General features: G+C 38.1%; 1 protein-coding gene across 2 annotated transcripts in view; it reads left to right on the forward strand.

The window, feature by feature from the left end:
* Positions 1 to 1049: 1049 nt before the first annotated feature.
* Positions 1050 to 22445, forward strand: part of LOC120515804 — an 85395-nt gene continuing 63999 nt past the window's right edge. For both annotated transcript variants that reach the window (XM_039737120.1, XM_039737121.1), the window contains exons 1-4: positions 1050 to 1179; positions 4331 to 4516; positions 8911 to 8979; positions 10763 to 10787. In XM_039737120.1, the coding sequence (XP_039593054.1) occupies positions 4355 to 4516; positions 8911 to 8979; positions 10763 to 10787 (256 nt within the window). In that variant the 5' untranslated portion in view covers positions 1050 to 1179; positions 4331 to 4354. The remainder of the gene's footprint in view (positions 1180 to 4330; positions 4517 to 8910; positions 8980 to 10762; positions 10788 to 22445) is intronic.

The following is a 22445-nucleotide window of genomic DNA, read 5'->3' on the forward strand; positions in this document are numbered from 1 at the left end:
AATTTGTTAACTTTATTATGGAAAAACTATTGCATTGATGTAATCTGATATCAACATAATAAAAAAGATGGCTTTGGAGGGCACACTTTACACCGATCGAGTGTTAGACGTGCACTCCTAATTCTATTCCGAATTCGACACCTCGATTACATCGTTTTGCTCAATTATTAGCACGCCGTTCGCTCTTTAATATAAAAAATGTGGACAAATGTTAAAAGAAACACATCACCAAATGCTAATAGGGTGTTACGAAATAAATGACATATATCTATTGATCCATTAACCCAAACACGGAAAATGCTGTGATTTTTACGATTAAACCACGAGATTACGAAGTGGTTTAACTAAAAGTGATGTACTTACAAAAAGCTGTAGATGGCCATTATAAAGTTCACAGACACACGTCGCATTTCATTTCGCTCCCTCTTCATTCGACCGGAGTTAAATTTTTCAGGCGACACATCTTCCATGACGTTATAAAATTCAAAAGTTGCCATCTTTTCCAGTAACAAGTCCACTTAAAGACGTCGGTAAACGACAACACAAAAATGACTCGTAAATACAAGTCAAACCTGACGAGTGACGTAAAACATTCGACATGCGCAGAACAAATCGGGTAGCGTCGTGAAATGAATTTTAATTAAGCAGAGAGCGCGTGCGCGAGACAAATCGGATGGGGACTCATGTCGCAAAGTAAAAAACGCAGATCGGACAGGGTCGTAATAGTAAAGCTCTGCGCATGCGCGCGCAAATCGGGTAGGCACTGCTGCTCGGGTAGCGACAAGCGACAACGCCTGCGCACGCAAATCGGGTAGGCACGCAAATCGGGTAGCGACAGGCACGCAGATCGGGTCAAGACACCGCGCCTAGTGTGTAACCATGTGACATAAAGTTGCAATGTGATTTGCTGTCGATTGGCTCTTCACCTCTCCACGGTCTAAACCATGTGACATAATGACGCACTCGGATTGGCTTTCCGGCGGAACAGCCACATTAAACCATGTGATATAAAGACGCACTCTGATTGGTTGTCTAGTGTAGCTGCTTAATCGTGGAGGTTCTGAGGTTCGCAGCTGGACCCCTCTTGAAAATGTACTAGCTGGTCGGTTGTTTCTTCTGTTTTGAAGTCTGAAAAGCATTAGAAGTCGTTCACAATAATAGCTGAACGAACATCATAAGGCGAGTATTGTGTTGAATCCAAAACAGATTAACTAGAAAAAATGTCTTTAAAATCGAGGGGACGGGTTGTTAAGAGAGACGCTGGTCTCAAAATGATATAAAAGTCTAAACAGAATGATAGCATCAAAATTCTGCCGTAGATTTGACTTCAATATAACGGGTAGTGTATAGATACGGAAATAAGCTCTTTACGTCTAGTGAACATCCTGTTGTTCTCTTGTTAGCGATTTTAATAACCAATAACTTTATTGTAGAAAACGAAATTTTAGCCTTCGTGGGCTGTTACAATGAGGATCTGCTAGCTGCAAAAATGGCAAGGAACGGAAACAAAAAATGGCTTCAATGGACAGAATTCTTTAGCACATCATTCAGTAACAGATCAAGTAAGATTAGATATGAGATTAAGGTTACAAGTTTTAAAACTAAGCAGAATCACTAGTGTTAAAGTAACTCCAACAGATTTAAGATCGCGCTTTATATTGTGTATATGGGAAGAATTTTGAGTCAATCCGTGTCAAATCAACAGGTTTTAGAAAATGTTCCATTTGACCATCTGCGATTTGCTTCATGCATGCGGAAAGTAATTCCCATGTACGCAGTAACTAGTGTGCAAAATTTTGTTTGTACAGTATTTTCATTTCTTTATGAAATTTGGAGGATTTGAAAAGGAGCATTGCCCCTAATTTTGCTAAAAAACCACTGCTACTGAAAATTGCAATGTTTCAGAAGGACACCTAGTTGCTAAAGAAGTATAACCCGAGTAACACATTTAAAAATTTGAAATGTATGTTTTAGTGTAGAAATATTGCTAGCAACAGTTACTGTACAGCACAAAAGTTTTGCAATTTTCAGCAAGCCATAACCTGTGATTTATGCACCTTTGGCCCAAGTGTTTTGTAATTTAAAGACATTTAACACTAAAGAGAGAATTAACATGTCTAGCATTAACAGTTTAAAACTTATGACTTGTGCAACTTTGAACAAACAAGTGCTACTATATAAAAACCAAACAAATAAACTTCGGACCATGCTGCCTTTTCACACCAGAAATTAAAGAACATAACAAGCCTACAATTTTGCATGCATGTTTTTTTCGAACAACATTTTCGTAAAGTATGAAGCCAATCGGAGATGGTTGGCCTCTGATTTCATGTAGATTTACATTTTTTTCTACACATATATTATACATTAGTGACTTTACTGTGTACCTTATCCTTCTGGTCCTTGTTTCACATACATTGGTGTAAACCCCTATGAATTTAATTTTTAAAATTTGGGTCAAATTTATCTAACTTTGACCTGTATGCCTAGACATGTCTAACTTTCATACCACAAACATGCACATTACCTAACATTTTCCAATAAAAGCAATTTACAAATTGGACAGCATAAATATTACATATTAGTAGGCACGTCTCGGTGTGCAGGATTCAATGCTGCACCAGGTTGCATATTCCTGTGAGTAGGTGATTTTGTCTCAAATCCCATAAAATTGGTTTTTAAAATTAATTGGTTAATCTAAAATGGCACAGTGTCAGTGTGTCCATAAGTGTGCCCTACAGTGGACTAGAACCCAGTCCAGAATGTGTTCCAGCCTTGCTTCCATTGCTGATGGGATATGCTCCAGCCCTTTTTGACTCTGAATTTGATTAAGCTGGTTTAGAATGGTATATATTGGGTAAAGAAAACATCTGCAGCTACATTTTGAGTTAGACCCGAGGAGTGATTAGTATGACACTGGGGGTCATGTTAGTGAACCAGTTAAGTGCCTCAGATTCAGCACAAGCCTGTGTAGGCATTGTGGACTTTTTTTTTTTTTATTTCTCCATTTTTTTTTGTTATTTATCTTGGCTGCTAATCAGGGACTATTAACCAAAGTCTCTGACATTCTATAGCCCTCTAATTCATACAGTTTTTGGTTTGTTCGCAGCACTGTCTCTTGTAAGTGGTGTGTAGGGAAGAGTAAAGTGGTCAAACTCGTTTAGCTGGTAAGTATGGGGGTTGCCCTAGTGATGCTTTAGAGCTGTGTCCAGCTTGTTTTTAGTGATACCTTTAGTTGAAGTGAAAAAGACAGATAATTTTAAAATTCACTGTCCTAACAGAGGAGCCACTTATTCATTGTCACTCACACCTGGAGACTACCTGCTTTCAAGTTTTTTTAACCTCTGAGCATCTGTTAGTTTTGGAATTCTACATAAATATAGTTGAGCCTCAGCGTAAGTTGGGTTAAGCTGTTATGATCTGATGTAAAGTGTATCATAAATATTCATGAGTGGGGCAAATCCATTAACCTAAACATGAGAATAGTTTGTAAACAAAAAAATGTAAAGTCAGTTTTAAAACCAACTGAAACTGAACCAGTAGTCAAATCAAGCAATAGTGATGACGATGTGAATTGGTAATCAGATGTTGACAGGGATAATGAAATTGACGCATATGGCACAGTATGACTGAACCGCTATGATGTACGAGGTGGCTTCAGTTGTGTAAAGCTGCAGCGGGGGAACAATTTTTATGCATCAGAAAGTCAAAATAATTGTGATCATCGGGAATAGTCCAGTGCAGCAATTGTCAATGTTCATCTCTAGGGGAAACATGAAAGTCACTAAGCCTTGTGCTGTGGTATCACACAATAACACAATGGGTCAGGCACTGAAATTCTACCCTCTCATGCGCAAGCAACAGAAAAAGTGTGCAAAGAAACATTCTTCTACTGCCTTGATTGGAACATGACATTTGTAGTATGTGTTTCCATTGACTTAAACAACAACTGTTAGCTTATCAAAAAGAGAGCACAGGTAGATATTTTGTTGCAGTATAGATTTTGTTTCAGTGCATAGTATCTGCTGTTCTTAATGTTAATTTACTTTTGATATAAGCTTGCATGTAAAATGCTAAAGAATGTAAGAATAGTTGTTCATTCTACTGTACAGATGATGTGCTTTCTTTAATGTATAAAATGCATCATTTTCTTCTTGTGTTTTTTAGTTGCATGTTTTCCTTTGTGTATTGCAGGCTAATGTATTCCGTGCACCAGCTTAACCCACCAAAGTTTTCATCAAGAACCCCATTCTCTCACAATTGAAAAATTTAGTTTTCTGTTACTTTGTTTAATATCATCCTTTTCCCTTTTTATTTTTTTTTTTTTTAGCTCAACCAAGTATAAACTGAAAAGATGAATTTTGATTTTACATCTGATGAAGTTGGTGAAAACTCCGGATTTATTTTTCCTGAAAAACAGGAGGGAAACCCGATGGCACTGACTCAACCCAATATGTGTAAAGGGAAAACAAAGAAAAACCCAGTTGCAAATAGAACTGGTGTTTGGGTTTGCCAGGTATGTCTTATTGCAGTTTACTTCTGTTGGTTATTAATTAGCCTAATTTCAGTAACATATGTTTGTTTTTCTGCAAAACAAAAAAAAAAAAAATGCCACAGACCTGTGGAACAATTTAATAGTTAAAATATGTTTTTAAATTTTTTATTTATAAACAGAAAACAAAATTATAATGCTGCTCCACACACTTGATCTTCCTCAAGCTGCTTTTTTTTAAAGCTGATGTTATTTGAAGTTTTTTGCGGAACAAAAATATAAGGAGGACATAATTAAAGATCATTACAATGAATCATTTGGGCCAATCATTAACTCCATTTGTGAAACACAGTAGACTCACTGTGCCTCAGCTTACATGAAATTTATGTAATGGACACTTCATGCCTTTTGCATCCAAGCTCCAGGAAGGAGCATAGCAGAGTAGTGGGATGGAGAGTAAAATAATCATTCGTAATTTTGTATGGGTTTGCTATATGTACAGTATCACAGGTATGTGAATCATCCTGATTCCACTTTTCTCTTTGATCATGTCACTTTCTTTGCTATCATGTCACTATCCTATTTTTGTAAAAAAAAAAAAAAAAAAAAAGCTGTTTTCCAAGTAAAGCTGCGTCTTTCATGCTATGCAGATGCACTGTGAATACAAAAAAGCAAAAATGTTGATGATGGTAACAAAGCATACAAGGACATATTATTTATTTGTAATATATTCAAACCCTAATATTTATATAATTTGGCAACCCTAGTTTACAGGCCAGTTATGTCACCTGAGCTAATTAGATTTGTCTGTGGTAAAGTTTGTAAAGGCTTATGCTATTAAACAGTATTTATTTTTTCATATTGTTTTTATAAATATTTTAGCTGAATTAAGGAATTATTATTTTTAAATATTAAGGAAATATTAAAGCTTTGAGATGAAGTGTCATATTTACATAGTGCTTTCTGTAAATTCTGTCATTTATTGGCCTACACTAGAAGTAAAAAGATGAGTGGGATTTATAATGCAGGAATAGAAAAATTAGTAGTCCGGATAGATAGATAGATTATTTATTAATCCCAAGGGGAAATTCACGTACTGCAGCAGCAGGATAATGATTAAAATGACCAAGACTACCAGTTTTTAATTCCCGACAACCAAGCTACAGACTTGCGAAGACTGGCAAACTATCGGCTGTTTTGGATCTTTGGTCCGTGCAATATTTTCCTAATCAAACACAATTTAATAAAAATGAAAGACCTGATTCTTGTGCAATTATAACATGGGTGTCACTTTTAATGACCGCTGCTTATTGTGCGTCAGACTGCCATAACCACCTGTCTAAAGCCTGGTTTGCACTTAATTTGTTTGAGGGCAGAACCTAAAAAAAAATTGATGTCAGACCTGCCAATATTCACTGGGTTTTAGTTGCATGTAGCATTCTGAAATTTTTTTAAATACGCAATCATGTAGGCACAGTACTGTGTACCCTAAATGGTTTATTTCAAGGAGAGGCTTATTACAAAGTGTCAGAATGATGAACAAAGGGCTGAATATAAAGCAGCAGGTTGTGAAAGTGGAAGGAAGACATGCTTGTCACTCGCTCTCAAGAATATTATACTCAACCTGTTTTTGATGTTGTTTTTGTTTAATAGATCTGCATGCACACACACACACACACACACACTAGTGAGCAATATAAAGAAATTGTGTAGCAGAAACAAGCATTAGCTGTAAAGCAACTGGGGCAGTGAGGGTAAAAACAAATCATATCCACTTGTTTAGTGTGATAAAAATAGGAAAATAGGACTAAGAAAACTGTTTTATTATTTTAGTACCAGTGATAAGTATGAAAGTAATCTTAAGTACAAGCAGTATTATGGCAGAAATACTGTAAATGGAAAATAACTTCAAATGATAGAAGGACTTAATTAGCAGCAAAGTAGCAATAACTATAGGATGGAGTCAGGGAATTCAAAGTGCTGTATGAATAATGCCCCCAGAAATCTCTTATAAAAGCTGTCCTTTTTTTTTTTTTTTTTTTTTTTTTTGGAGAAAACTAATTTTAGGATTGGAATGGTGAGAAACCACAATAAAATTGGGCTGTTTAATAGTTGTTCTGCAATATCTAACAAATGCAGAAGCAGTGCCGAATCATTTCATGAAATATACAAGATAAACTCAGATTGGCGTTATCTGCTACACCAGTGTAGATTTTTGTTTTTATCTCAGACGTTGCCGAGTTAAGCTCACAGTATGAGTCCTTTTTGTGTGACTCTGATTAGAGTTTACCTCTAAAGCTTGTAGAATAAGGGGAAAAGTTTATTTGTTTTATATTATTGTTGGCTTCAGTAATACTAACGGAATGATTAGAATTGGTTGAGCCTATGTCACGAAGAAAGGAGGGGTTGTGCTTGAAAGATATTCTATGCACTGTTAAAATCTTCTCGGTGTCGCGGGCCTTAAATTTAACAAAATGCTGTCTGATGACTGCTGTGATTCTCCTGTATGACTGACTTTCAGCCAAGTAGTGACGATTGCATAATCTACAGCAGTTTGGATAGTACAGAACATATCTCTCTCTTATAAAACAAAATCTTCAGAAGAGCTTGGACTTTTGTCAAGAGATTTTTCAAGTCCCGCCCTCCCCTCAACCATTTCTGTTTAACGGGCCACGCCCACGGTCCTCTCGTGTCTTATTCTTGTGAATGCATTTGTCACACACAGTCCCTGTGCTCTCAGCACTTATAAATTTTTACGTTTTCCTCACTTTAAGTTCCTAATAAAAGAAGAAATTCATCCCGAAGGGTTATCAACCGAAGGAATGAGTACACAGGCAATCCTAGCACTGAGAAACAATGAAGTCAAACAAATTAACGTGGAAACTGTCTAACAGTTACATGGCAAATTCAGTCAATAGACTATGCTGAAATGGTGGTGATGGTGCGGCAGATGAAAAAACATCAACTTACAATATCCCGTAGAATATCTACAACTGTTAACACCGTCCAGTCTTCCACTGGTTGAATTATTGTTGAAAGAAGGATGTATCGTAATATTATTGCATAATGTATGTCTGAGTTATGGGCTATGCAATAGGACAAGATTAGTTGTATTCAAAATTGGTCAAACAATTCTGATATGTAAAATTTCAACAGGCGACAAGAAAGGTAATGTAGGACATCTTCCACGGATAACATTAGACACCAAAGGAGATCTTGATATGTCATTTGTATTAAAACATTTACAGTTTCCTAATAGAATAGCTTTTGCTATGATAATTAACAAATCGCAGGGACAAACATTTGAAAAAGTCGGTTTATTTATTAATTTTGTTAAGATAAGGTGGGGAGGATCTCCTCTGAGTCACTGTTTGTTTGGTGCAGTACACTATGTTTTTAAACAACTGTGAGGGCCTCCTACCATTGAGAAAGTGACCTGAAATATTCAACAGCTTGGCGATCACACGTAATGGCTTGAATGTTCCAACAATATGTCAAAAATTTCCAAGTATTTAGCCTTAGGAAATAGACATTAACCTTTAGACATGTGATTGGATTTGCACCATTACAAACAGATCTTGCCTTATTCAGTTATAGAGAGGAATCTCATAAAAATAAGATGCACATCTTTAACTGATGTGTGCTTTGGGCTGCTAACGGGTATACTGGAGGTTGTGAAAATGTCCCTTACTGTTAGCCATTAAACTGCAGAGTGGGAACAGACATTTTCAGGTTTGACAACCTCTTCATTACTAACATGAGGACCCTCTTAGTGATCTATGTATACAGCTGCATTGAACTTTATCACAGTTAAACTATTGACTGTGGACAGCTAAAAGTTTGTGACACCGTAAAGGACATATTGCTCCCAAGAATAACCGTGAAGGTCAAACTGATGATGTTTTTGACATAGAAACTAATTGGTGGGTTGTAAATTAGATCTGAAAACAAAATGTAAGTATACAGCATTAATGGAGCATTTCAGTTAATTTTTGATAAAATATTTTTTTATATTTTGGAAAAGGCCTACACATGACATCATTTAAAAAATCATCTATTTGCTAAAATATTCTCATCCAGAATACAGATTGTTTATTTTGTGGTAGAAGGGTGCTATGTACTTGTGTAAAACAAAACTTTACAAATAAACATTGCTGTTAAAAGTTGTAGGTAACCCCCCACCCCGTATATAAAGCTAGGCTACCAGAAAACGTACCTGGACTAACGCAGGTTTGCAAAGCTAGTAGCCCAGCAGCTACCATATACATTTGCAATTTGTTCTCCCCAATAGTGTGTTTACAATGGAAGTAAACTGTTGACTGATGTTTTGCTGAGTGGATTCTTCTTTTTCACTCTTGCCTTCTTGGCACACTTTCAGAAAACATTTTTAGCAGTGCATTTTTTGTCTTTTCTTCTAGGACTGCAATGTGAAGTGCAGTTCTGAAAGGGATTTGATTAATCATTTACTAGGAGTCAAGCATAAACGGGTATGTTTTATTTATTTTTATTTCTGTTTTTCCAGAAACCTAAAAGTGAATTTTGTGTCATTCTTGGAGAAATCACTTTCATCCTTAAACTAAGATTGTGCTGTTTGCCCCATGCATAAATTATACCTTTATATTCAGAACTAGAAGATATGTCATATACTGTCTAATTTTTGTTTTATTTTAATGAAACAATCTTTGTTTAGTTGTAAATTAATTAGAAGTCGCATATTATTTCTAAATTTCATAAATAGTACCTTTAAGTTAAAAGGACTGTAGTCCTGGAAATGTGAGAATGTAGATAATGGGAAATAAAGAATAGAATGTGGCCTACAATTCTACAGAGAAAGTATTGTTGGTGTTTAAAATAGCCTGCACTTAATTAGATTTGACATCCTGTAGAGTCTAATGAAACTAGGAACAATTTTGTCTGTGCCTGTAAAGGCTAGGAACAAACAGACACTAGAGATGTTGCAGAAGCGATAGAAAGCTTCCTTCTTTATTTAATGTGTGTAGAAATTAAAAAAAAAAAAAAGTGTCAACTTCTCTTAAGAATTTGGCCATGTAAATATTGCCTAGAATGAAAAAAATATATATTTATTGAGCTACTTAAAAAGTTAAACCGTTTTGATGCAGTTTGTGTCAATAAGTTGTTATCCATTCAACATACCGGTATATTTATGCAAGGCAAGTTATGATCCAGGTGGACTCTATTGATCATCAATTTTTAACATCAATCTAAATCACCGTTTTTTTTTTTTCTTTCTTTCTTTCACTTTTGCCATTACATTACTGTTGGGAGAAGCACATATGCATTGTTAGACCCTTGACTTCAGTATCATACTGATGCCATTTAAGAATAGATTATTATTGTTACTGTTTTATTTTTTCCAATTTCTGAATTATGGTCCTTATGCTTCACTTCAGATCAAAACTAGATTTCCCTATGTGTACAGGTAGCTTGTTTTTATATCAATTTTCTGAGGGGACTTCTATTTCTTATCCCCTCTTGGGTTCATTGTTAAGTTTCAATTGGCTTGGAATTAGTTAGAAATTAGTGTGTAGGTTTGCCTTGTAGCTGGTCCCTTCCTTATTCTCGTCACTACCCATATACACTACAAAAAATGAAATCTAAGCAAGTGAAAATTATTCATATCATCACAGTAAATCTTGTTTTCTTGTAAGAATTATTGACTTATCAAAAATTGTAGTCAAGGAAATTTTGCTTACCTCATTGGCAGATGTTTTTGCTGAATAAAAGCAAAACAACTCTCATTTAAAGATTTTATAAATGCATTTTTTTGCAGTGCTGTCATATATTTTCATAATGTTGCAGGGTTGTTTAAATTAGCATCTTCGGTACTTTGAACAATTCAAGGATGAAGACATTTAAAACTTTTTTTTTTTTTTTTTTGTTACTAAATAAACAAAAAGATTAGATGAGTGGGCTAAAAGTCTTGTTAAATATCTTGCCTCATGTATTTTATTTATTCGATCATAAAAGTGAAAATTAACCAAGCCCAAATGTTATAATGATTGCATAATATGTTTCAACATATCAGAACCTCATTATTTAATGGCAGTTTAAAAGCTGGCTTAATAATAGACCTTTAAAATTCTTGAAAGTTGTTTTTTAAGCATATTATACTTGTTCCTCATAGATTGATTGATTGGTTTTATTTTATTTGTAATAAAATCTTATTAAATAATGTGCCTCAATTTTGTATCTAATACCATTGTTCTGCTAATTTTTTTGGGTTGATTTTTCCATCATCCTGTGGAGCAGCGAATGAAAAAACTTAATGCTCAAAGTAAGTATATGGAAAAATTTTTAATTTTGTTCAGGTTAAGCGTTTTCCAGACTGCTTACAGCTTTCAGAAGTCCTTCAGTCTGCTGAAGAGGGTGTTAGGGTGAACAAAAACAGACAACCTATTAATAGTGTGCTATTCTGTCTTGATTTTATAGTAATTGTTTAAGCATGCCAGCGGGCCATCCTTTTTCCCCCGATTAGATAAAAGTTTGCTTTGGGATGGATCATATACTCCACAAATAAAATGTTTAATGTAATAAGTTTCCATGGTGAACAATGCTGTACAACAGCAAACAATATCTAAAAGTCAATGAAAAAAATCTTGCGCGATTTGTTTAGCATAATCTGTGTTAAATCATCCATTTGAATGTTCAAATCTTCCTAAACACACACACTTTTACTAAAATATATTTAAAATAAACCACTTCCAGTAAACACTGTTGTTAACAAAAACTGAACGCCCTCATATATGCCCTGAAATTTGAATTGAAAACGCGAAAAACTGACCAACTCCCAAAACCCCCCGTCAAGAGTCTTGCTAAGTAGCATCTTATTCGTTTAGCTAACATTGCATTACACATAATATCAAAAAAGTGTACACTGAGAGACTATTAAAATTACACGTAAAAAGTAAAAGAAAAATGAGTGAAAACATTATCAGAAAGTGAATATGCCTTGTACTTCTGTATATCTGAGATGCTTCAACAAGCAGAAGGTCAGTTTTTCTATGCAGTTTCACAGATTGCTGCTAAATAATCCCAAGGTACCCCAGTTGTAGATATGAATATAAATTTAACAATGAAAGGCGGGTCTACAATTCAGTAGCTTAGTTGCACCTGAATACTTTCCCTTTTCGCTCATTAGAGCATTTTACAAAGGTGGTTTATGTGACAATATTTTGGTAAAAATACATGTGTTTCGAACTTTGAAGATAGATACTTTATTAATCCCCAAGGGGAAATTCACATTCTTCAGCAGCAGCATACTGATAAAAAGAATATTAATTAAAGTGATAAAAATGCAATGCAAGTTAAAAAAATGCAAAGTGGAGAGTGCAAGGCAAGAATAACAGTCTATAATCTTGTATAGTATTAACGTTTACAAAACGGTGGAATTGAAGAGTCGCATAGTGTGGGGGAGGAACGATCTCCTCAGTCTGTTCGTGGAGCAGGACAGTGACAGCAGGCTGTCGCTGAAGCTGCTCCTCTGTCTGGAGATGATACTGTTCAGTGGATGCAGTGGAATCTCCATGATTGACAGGAGCTTGCTCCGCGCCCGTCACTCCGCCACTGATGTTAAACTGTCTAGCTCCGTGTCTACAATAGAGCTTGCCTTCCTCACCAGTTTGTACAGGCGTGAGGCGTCCCTTTTCTTTATGCTGCCTCCCCAGCACACCACCACGTAGAAGAGGGTGCTCGCCACAACTGTCTGATAGAACATCTGCAGCATCTTATTGCAGATGTTGAAGGATGCTAGCCTTCTAAGGAAGTATAGTCAGCTCTGTCCTATCTTACACAGAGCATCAGTATTATCAGTCCAGTTTATCATCCAGCTGCACTCCCAGGTATTTATAGGTCTGTACCCTCTGCACACACTCGCCTGTAATGATCACGGGGTCCGGGAGGGGCCTGAGCCTCCTAAAATCCACCACCAGCTGATTTTTGAGTCGCATCATTTAACAAAGTCCTTGATTAGGTTCCTATACTCCTCCTCATGCCCACCCCTGATGCAGCCCGCGATAGCAGTGTTGTCCGCAAACTTTTGCATGTGGCAGGACTCCAAGTTGTATTAGAAGTCCGATGTATGTAGGCTGAACAGACCGGAGGAGGCACAGTCCCTTGCGGCGCTCCTGTGCTGCTTACCACAAAGTCAGACCTGCAGTTTCCGAGCCGCACATACTGAGGTCTGTCTGTAAGATAGTCCGTGATCCATGCCAACAGGTATGAATGTATTCCCATCTCTGTCAGCTTGTCCCTAAGGAGCCAAGGTTGGATGGTGTTGAAGGCACTAGAGAAGTCCAGAAACATAATTCTAACTGCACTACTGCTACTGTCTAAGTGGAAGAGGGATTAGTGTAGCATATAGATGATGGCATCCTCCGTCCGCACCCACCTTCTCCTGAAAGTGTGTGAATGGGTGACATAATGTGTATATTATGCAACATGAGGAATGCTAGTTTTTTTCATATCATTTTTGATATTGTTTGCGGTTGTCCAGCATTGATAACCATGCATGTGACTTATATCAGAAACTTTATCTCTGCTCTGCATGAAAAATTACATTAAACATTTTTTTGGCCATCACTACAAGCTACTTGGGTTAAGTAACATGTTAAAAGGAATACAATTTTTAGGTGGATTATTCCTTTTAAGATTTTAATATATCTTGAGACCTAAACTTTTGATTGTTGTAATAGGTATTATTTACTCAGTTATGAATGGGAGTACCATATGAGCAATAATAGCAATCCAAATTCATTGGCAATAAATACAATAACTAAACCAGAAATGTCATTTTTTTAGATTTTGGCACTAGTAGATGTAACTGTTTAGGAAAAGCAAATTGATTTTTAAAAAATGCATTGATTATAAAGTGAAGCTTCATTTTTTTTTTTTTTTTTTTTGGCTTTGAATACCATGGTATAATTTAGTGCAATCACAGGCACATTAAATTTTTTCAAGGTAGTTTTTTGTGTTTTAGAAAATGTTCAGTCATTAAAGACATATTAAAATACATTTGAGTTTTTTTTAATATATTTTTGAAGGATGTTTAGTACATTAAACAATTGTATCTCTTTTATATATATTTCTCTTCTGGTTTGTCCTGCTTCCACCTCAAAACCGGTCCCACCCACACGCAGCCGACACGGCATTTCTCGATTCCTAGTCGTCCTCTTCCAAATCCTTCCCCATGCTGCCTGCGGCCTCCCATACACCTTGCTATTTTCATTATACTGCAACAGTTGTTTCCTAAGCCTTTGTTATAAAATGAATGACAGTATCTTCTCTGTCGACGGGTTTTTGTACAACTTCATCTCTATTCCACGATCCAGCAACTGCCTATCGTCCTGCTTCCACCTCAAAACCGGTCCCGCCCACACGCAGCCGACACGGTATTTCTTGATTCCTATTCGTCCTCTTGCAAACCCTTCCCCACGCTGCCAGCGACCTCCTATACACCTTGCTATTTTCGTTGTACTGTGATGGTTGTTTCCTAAGCCTTTGTTATAAAATAAACGACAGTATCTTCTCTGTCAACGGGTTTTTGTATAACATCTCTATTCCGTGATCCGGCAACTTCCTGTTCCTATCACTGGGTTATTTCTTGACACAAACGGTTTACGAAGGCAATGCACTCTCACTACGACATAGGGCAGTAGATTTCGTTGCATCACATTGGGACAGATTTGGAGACGTTCTTTCCAAGGCAAATTGAGTTATCACAAGTCACGAGTACTATCAGTACATGGCAACATCTGGAGTTTATGGTGGTGAAGCTTAAATTCAAGCTCTTTCAGAGATTCTCCATGCTACCATTGTCATTTATTTCAAACACGACCCCAACATCCCTCCTTGCATTTACAATTCTGGAAATACTCCCTTCATTTACCTTCTGTACTCGGGACAACTGGACAGTGGCCACTATGAAGCCCTCCTACCGATTTTTCAATCATGTCTCCACAGCAGCATATAATGTCTGATGACACCAACACATCAGTCTCTGTCATTCTTCTCTTCCACATAACGCTACAGTTTTGTCTACTGGTACAACCTTCCTCTGCGACATTTGTAGTAAACCTTTCAAAATAAAACCCAGCCTTGCCAAACAAGAAAATTCACTGCAACAACAAATTGTTTCAGTGTCACACTTGCACAAGACGTTTCACAACTCAGAACTATCTTCCCAAAAACACAAAAATTCACTCCGCTGAAAAATTACCTGACTCACACTCCAGTAACGCATTCTTCCAGTGCAATTCCTGCAACAAAACTTTTCAAATGCCAACCTCACTTGCTAAACACAAGAAAAGGCATTCTTCCCATCAACTATATGAGTGCCAGAAATGCAATAAGAAGTTCCGCTACGCAACATTGTCTGAGTAAACAAAAAAAAAATTAACAAGTCTTAAATGCGACATCTGCAAAGCAACATTTCCAAGCCAATGCAATCTCAGCAGACATACACACAATCCTCTTCCCGTTACCACAGGTACTTCTTCACCTCATTCCTGTATTCCCATCCAAGAGTACAACATTGGGACTCCAGACCAGCAGTGCAAACACTGTCATGCACTATTTTGGCCTACTGAGCGTAATACATTCAACAAGTACTCAAGGTGCTGCCACACGGTAAAGTAGCTTTACCACGTTTGCTGTAGCCACCTGTGTCTTTACAACAGCTTCTTACACAGCAAACATCAGAAGGTAAAAATTATCTTAAACACATTCGAGAATATAAGTCTTCTCTAGTGTTTTGCTTCCATGGGTGCACAGATAACTCAACCTCCTGGCCACGGACCATGCTGTTTTAAAATACACGGGCAAATTTATCACAATCTCTCCACTATATGCTAACACTTCTACCTCTCCAGGACATGGACAGATGTATGTTTTTGATACAGTACAAGCTACTGAAGTACACTTACAAAATGAAGCAAACTCTGCATGCAGCGAAAATTTACTTCTCCAGCTAGATTCCATGTTCAGGACAATCAACCCCTTCACTATGTTGTACAAACGCATCCATGAAATCGCTCAATCCAATCCAACAGCATCTGTATGAATGGTTTTCAAGGAAAGCCCTGGGCAGGATTCACGACGATGCAATGCCCCGACATGTCACACTGCTGTTACAGCGATTTTTGTTGGAGAAGATGGCAAACCCCCTGCCGGAAAAGATATTTGCATCTATCCCAGAGGCAACTGCTGTAAACAGATTTCAATGCTCAATATGAATTGCGATCCTATGGTTTACCCACTTTTATTCCCTTACGGAGACGTTGGCTGGCACAAAGATTTACAACATGTTGCGATAAAAGAACTGCCAACTAAATCAGGCTTACTCGGTGGCAATTTTACGTGTGCTGGTTATCAATGAGGAATACATTTAGTATTTTGCACTGCAGCGGCAAACTATTCCAACAGTACGTCGTAAATGCGTATGTTAAAACAGAGGGTGCACATCTCAACTATCTCAGATTACATCAACAACATCTGCTCGTGGAACTATATAAAGGACTATTGGACGCACTCCAAGCAAAGGCTGAAAATAACAAAGTACAGTTAGGTCCATAAATATTTGGACAGAGACAACTTTTTTTCTAATTTTGGTTCTGCACATTACCACAATGAATTTTAAATGAAACAATTCGGATGCAGTTGAAGTGCAGACTTTCAGCTTTAATTCAGTGGATTGAACAAAAAGATTGCATAAAAATGTGAGGCAACTAAAGCATTTTTATCACAATCCCTTTATTTCAGGGGCTCAAAAGTAATTGGACAAATTAAATAACTGAAAATAAAATGTTAATTTCTAATACTTGGTTGAAAACCCTTTGCTGGCAATGACAGCCTGAAGTCTTGAACTCATAAACAGGCCTTTACTGCAGCGGCTTTCAGCTGCTGTTTGTTTCTGGGCCTTTCTGTCCGAGGTTTAGTCTTCAACAAGTGAAATGCATGCTCAATTTTGTTAAGAGCAGGTAACTGACTTGGCCATTCAAGAATATTCCACTTCTTTGCTTTAATAAACTCCTGGGTTGCTTTGGCTTTATGTTTTGGGTCATTGTCCATCTGTATCATTAAACGCCGCCCAATCAATTTGACTGCATTTAGCTGGATTTGAGCAGACAGTATGTCTCTGAACACCTCAGAATTCTTTCGGCTGCTTCTGTCCTGTGTTACATCTATACTAATAAAAGGCAAAGCCCTCACTGACTCACTCATCACTAATTCTCCAACTTTCCGTGTAGGTAGAAGGCTGAAATTTGACAGGCTCACTCTTTACAGCTTACTTAAAGTTAAGCAGGTTTCATTTCGAAATTCTACGTGTAACGGTCATAACTGAATCCTACTTGCGTACATATGTACGTCCATAGCCTGCAGCTCGGTCGCCGTGTGAGGCGGAGTTGCGTCCCGCATCATCACGCCTCCCACTTAGTTGGCTGCCTGCCTATATTGCGTCCCCCATCCCCACGCCTCCCACGTAATTGATTGACTGCCTGCCCATATAAGGCCATCCGTCAGCAGCAGTCCAAGCTGTGAGAAAACAGTAAAAAGGAGGCGTGTCAAACGTCGTGCTACATTTTCTGATGCAGCTAGACGGAAACAACTTTGTGATGCTGCCGCCAAATACTCACAGAAAAATCCACAAGTTAATAGACATGCTGTCGCTAAATACTCGCAGGCAAATCCATATCTTCATAGAGACACTGCCGCTAAATACTCGCAGGCTAATCCACAAGTTCATAGGGACGCTGTCACTTAATACTCGCAGGCAATTCCACAAGTTCATAGACAAGCTGCGGCTAAATATTCATAGGCAAATCCACAAGTTAATACCGGGAATGCCTGGTAAACATCTTAGATTCACAAGTAGCGATTTGGGTGGTGAGATGTCTATTGAGGTGATCACCATCGATCAAAGAACTGGCAATTACCGAGTGGTTTTCACGCCCGGAGATGCTGCCTGCCTTTTCCATTCTCTGTGTTACATATTGCACTGACATATCCGGCTCAATCTTGATATCCAGAGGAACATTGTGTCTTATGTATTAAATGACTGGGACAGGTTCAAGGTGTGGACTGATGACGGTACAGGAGATAATTATACTACACAGGGGCACTATAAGAGTGAAATGCTTAAGCCCTTCACCTATGCTTCTACATGTGAGTTGATGGCTGCCGCTGAATTGTTTGGTTGTCGCATTCAACTGTACCGAAATGGCCAAATATTTTACGCCTTTGGAGAATCGCCAATGGCTTTTAAACATCTTAGATTCACATGTGACGATTGGAGTAGTGGACACTTTGATGTTTGTGAATGTTTAAACTCTCAAAAGCTGGATGCGAAGTTATCGATGAAGCCGGTTGTATGCTTACAACGCTTGACAGATGCCGAATGTCACTTCAACACAAGTCCTGCAAATACTAACGTAATTAAAACAAACCATGAAACTCAAACCGATTATGACAGCAGCAATCCAAGCTGTGAGAAAACAGTAAAAAGGAGGCGTGTCAGACGTCGTTCTACATTTTCTGATGCAGCTAGACGAAAACAACTTTGTGACTCTGCCGCCAAATACTCGCAGAAAAATCCACAAGTTCAGAGATACGCTGCCGCTAAATATTTGCAGGCAAATCCACAACTTAATACTGGGAATGCCTGTTAAACATCTTAGATTCACGAGTACCGATTTGGGTAGTGAACACTGAATGAAATCTGTTTTCTTTACAACGATTGACAAACACGGAATGTAACTTGAACACAACACATCCTCCAAATACGAACCTGATTGAAAGAAATAATGATAATCAAATCCTTTATGACAGCAACACTCATAACAGTCACAAAACAATTACATTGATAATCATGTTACGTTATTTTTAAAATGTTTTCTTTTTTTATAACTTCTTTAACACACTACTTCTCTGCTGCGAAGCACGGGTATTTTGCTTGTCATCAATAAACAATAGTGTCCCAGTGCCACTGGCAGCCATGCACACCCAAGCCATCACACTGCCTCCACCTTATTTTACAGATGATGTGGTATGCTTTGGATAATGAGCTGTTCCACGCCTTCTCCATACTTTTTTCTTGCCATCATTCTGGTAGAAGTTGATCTTGGTTTCGTCTCTCCAAAGAATGTTTTTCCAGAACTGTGCTGGCTTTTTTAGATGTTCTTTAGCAAAGTCCAATCTAGCCTTTCTATTCTTGAGGCTTATGAGTGGCTTGCACCTTGCAGTGCACCCTTTGTACTTTAATGCAGTCTTCTCTTTATGGTAGACTTGGATATCAATATGCCTACCCCCTGGAGAGTGTTGTTCACTTGGTTGGCTGTTGTGAAGGGTTTTCTCTTCACCATGGAAATGATTCTGCGATCATCCACCACTGTTGTCTTCCGTGGACGTCCATGGGCCTCATGCATAACGCCGTGTGTAGAATTCGCACTATAACATGACGTAAGCAAAAAAGCCGAAATGTGCTTACATACAGAAAAATCCAGATGCAGGAATCCGTACGTTCGCCAACTTCTGCGTTCTTCCACTGCATAAATCCTGGTCATTGTGAAAAGTAACGCTCGTGCTGTCCTGCCTCAACTCCTCCCAGAATTACGCCTCTTCGAATATGCAAATCAATATGAATAGCCCTTAAGCTCGCGTTCTGTGAAAAGACAATGACAAAAGCAAGAGGGAAAATGGAAGAATTTCAGCGAATACCAAGTGGAGGCAAGGAAAAACATGCTATTTGTTGGTTTAAACAGAGGTATAAACAACAAAAGGAAGCTGATCGACTGACATAGTGTGTCGGGGAAACTCGAAAGCTCAAGTTCACAAAGTCACACAGTGCACTAAATAAAAAAAGAAGTTGTCAGATATCAAAGTCACCGTGAAAAGGTGAGTCGTAGCCCACCATCTGAGTTTCATATGAAAGCTTATTAGGGCACAGAGAAAAAAAAATGCACACAATGGGGGAAAAAGCAGGAAATGTCAACTTCAATCTCAATGTTCACTTTAATCATGTAGTTTATTTTGTCATTAAAGTAGAACATCATAAACTTCATCTTAAAATCGTTGGTAACTAGTTTTTTAAATCCCATCGTAAGTAAAGTAGCATGTTAAATGCTTTGTTTTGTATGTGTTCTTCTATATGCTCTGTGTGTGAATCACTACGTGCTTCTTAAACCGACTTTCTCTACCTCTGACAGGACACAGAATCCATTACATTCGTGATATTATAGTTCTCTGAGTAAATAAAATACTGAGATGTATACATGATAATTTTCATGATGATAGGAGTTAAAGCACGTTATTAAACATGTGAACATGGTGGTTTAGTGATTGTGCACAACCTTTGATGAAATAATTTATTGCAGCAGTAGTCAGGGGTGGCTCTAGGCTTGTAGTGGCCCTGGGCAGAGGAAGAATCGGTGGCTCCTTCGCCTGTTAATGTCGATATGGTATCTTATGCACGGTGAATGGCCACGTCCTTTGTGGACACTGCATAGCCACCTCGTGCTCATTACACAAGCGTTTAACTTTTGCCGAAATTTGCCAATGCATTTTTAGCTGTCATTATTTTCTCTTTCTGTTTTATATTCGATATATATTGGTGTGGCAGCCACTGGGATTTGGCGGCCCTGTGCAGGTGCACAGTTTGCACATGACAAAGGCCGCCCCTGCAGTACTGTCTCTTTCAAACGTACTAACCTCCAATTCATGTCCTTCCTTTTCTTTCTCCAAGTAACTGATCGCGACACAATCAGCTCTGTAAGGGACATTAAGCCGTCTGTAAGCTTATAACACTGATTCTTCAAATATTTTAAGGAACATTGAAATATCTTCGTAGTACATGTTTAATTATTCTATCCTTCACACCAGTCCCAGTGAAGAATACAGTGCGAGGCAGGAACAACCTTGAGCGGAGCGCCAGATCCTTACTAGCGTAGCAACATCATGTCCTTTAATTATTAACAATATAGATTATTTAAATGAAGTTAAAGTGTTATCTGTATAATAAACATATTTTGCTGCATTTCATCTTAAAAATGATATTGTCCTCATATGTAAATACACTCTTTATAAAGTGGCTCAGGTTGTGCAATATTATAACTGTACTGCAAGTTTACAGTGGTAACTGTACTAATAAGTACTAACAGTTCTACAAGGAGCAGTTGATGGACTGATTGAGTGTGTTTAGAACTCTTGGGATGAAACTCTTTCTGAACCACGAGGTCCGTACAGGAAAAGTTTGAAGCGTTTGTCATATGAGAAGCAGTTCAAATAGGAAGCATGGCTGAGGTAGCGTGTGCTTGATGCTGTATACTGATAATTCTCTCTCCGATCAGCTGCTCCGAGTGGTGCAGTGAGAGTAATATGGAAAAAGATGATCCACTGTGGCAACCCCTAACGGGAGCAGCTGAAAGAAGAAGAAAGTGTAGCGATAGTAACAACGCTAAAGCAGCTATGGTATTTAGACTCCGTGAACCATTATGTTGTTACTAGTTAATTACAATCAGATGCATTAAACTAATAAACAATATGTGGTTAATTTCAGTGTATTTATAAAGCCGCGTCAGGAAAAGAAAGGATAACCACACAGGAACAGTAGCACTGCTTTGACGCTGGGTGCTGCCAGTCTGCAAAACCGAGCGGAGAACTTGCGTACGACAGGGGTATGAGGTACTGTGGAAATGTGTGTGGCTTTATGCCAAGTTTAGGTTTTATACATTTTATACATGGACTCGTTCTTGCGCAACATTTCTGTGCGTACTCACCGTTTATGCAGGAGAGCCCAGGTCTTTTTGCATTGTTGAGTTCACCAGTGCTTGCTTTCTTTCTCAGGATGTACCAAACTGTAGATTTTGCCACTTGTAATATTGTAGCAATTTCTCGGATGGCTTCTTTCACCTGCATGGAGAGCTCCTTTTGACCGCATGTTGTCTGTTCACAGCAAAATCTTCCACATGCAAGCACCACACCTCAAATCAATTCCAGGCCTTTTATCTGCTTAATTGATAATGACATAACGACAGACTTGCCCATGAAATAGCCTTTGAGTCAATTGTCCAATTTTGAGCCCCTGAAATGAAGGGATTGTGTTAAAAAAATGCTTTAGTTGCCTCAAATTTTTATGCAATCTTTTTGTTCAACCCACTGAATTAAAGCTGAAAGTCTGCACTTCAACTGCATCTGAGTTGTTTCATTTTAAATTCATTGTGGTAATATACACTCCCCTAAAGGATTATTAGGAACACCTGTTCAATTTCTCATTAATGCAATTATCTAATCAACCAATCACATGGCAGTTTCAATGCATTTAGGGGTGTGGTCCTGGTCAAGACAATCTCCTGAACTCCAAACTGAATGTCAGAATGGGAAAGAAAGGTGATTTAAGCAATTTTGAGTGTGGCATGGTTGTTGGTGCCAGATGGGCCGGTCTGAGTATTTCACAATCTGCTCAGTTACTGGGATTTTCATGCACCACCATTTCTAGAGTTTACAAAGAATGGTGTGAAAAGGGAAAAACATCCAGTATGCAGCAGTCCTGTGGGCGAAAATGCCTTGTTGATGCTAGAGGTCAGAGGAGAATGGGCCGACTGATTCAAGCTTATAGAAGAGCAACTTTGACTGAAATAACCACTCGTTACAACCGAGGTATGCAGCAAAGCATTTGTGAAGCCACAACACGCACAACCTTGAGGCGGATGGCCTACAACAGCAGAAGACCCCACCGGGTACCACTCATCTCCACTACAAATAGGAAAAAGAGGCTACAATTTGCACAAGCTCACCAAAATTGGACAGTTGAAGACTGGAAAAATGTTGCCTGGTCTGATGAGTCTCGATTTCTGTTGAGACATTCAAATGGTAGAGTCAGAATTTGGCGTAAACCGAATGAGAACATGGATCCATCATGCCTTGTTACCACTGTGCAGGCTGG

The sequence above is a fragment of the Polypterus senegalus genome, chromosome 15 (assembly GCF_016835505.1).
Source record: "Polypterus senegalus isolate Bchr_013 chromosome 15, ASM1683550v1, whole genome shotgun sequence".
In the NCBI taxonomy this organism is placed as follows: Eukaryota; Metazoa; Chordata; class Cladistia; order Polypteriformes; family Polypteridae; genus Polypterus; species Polypterus senegalus.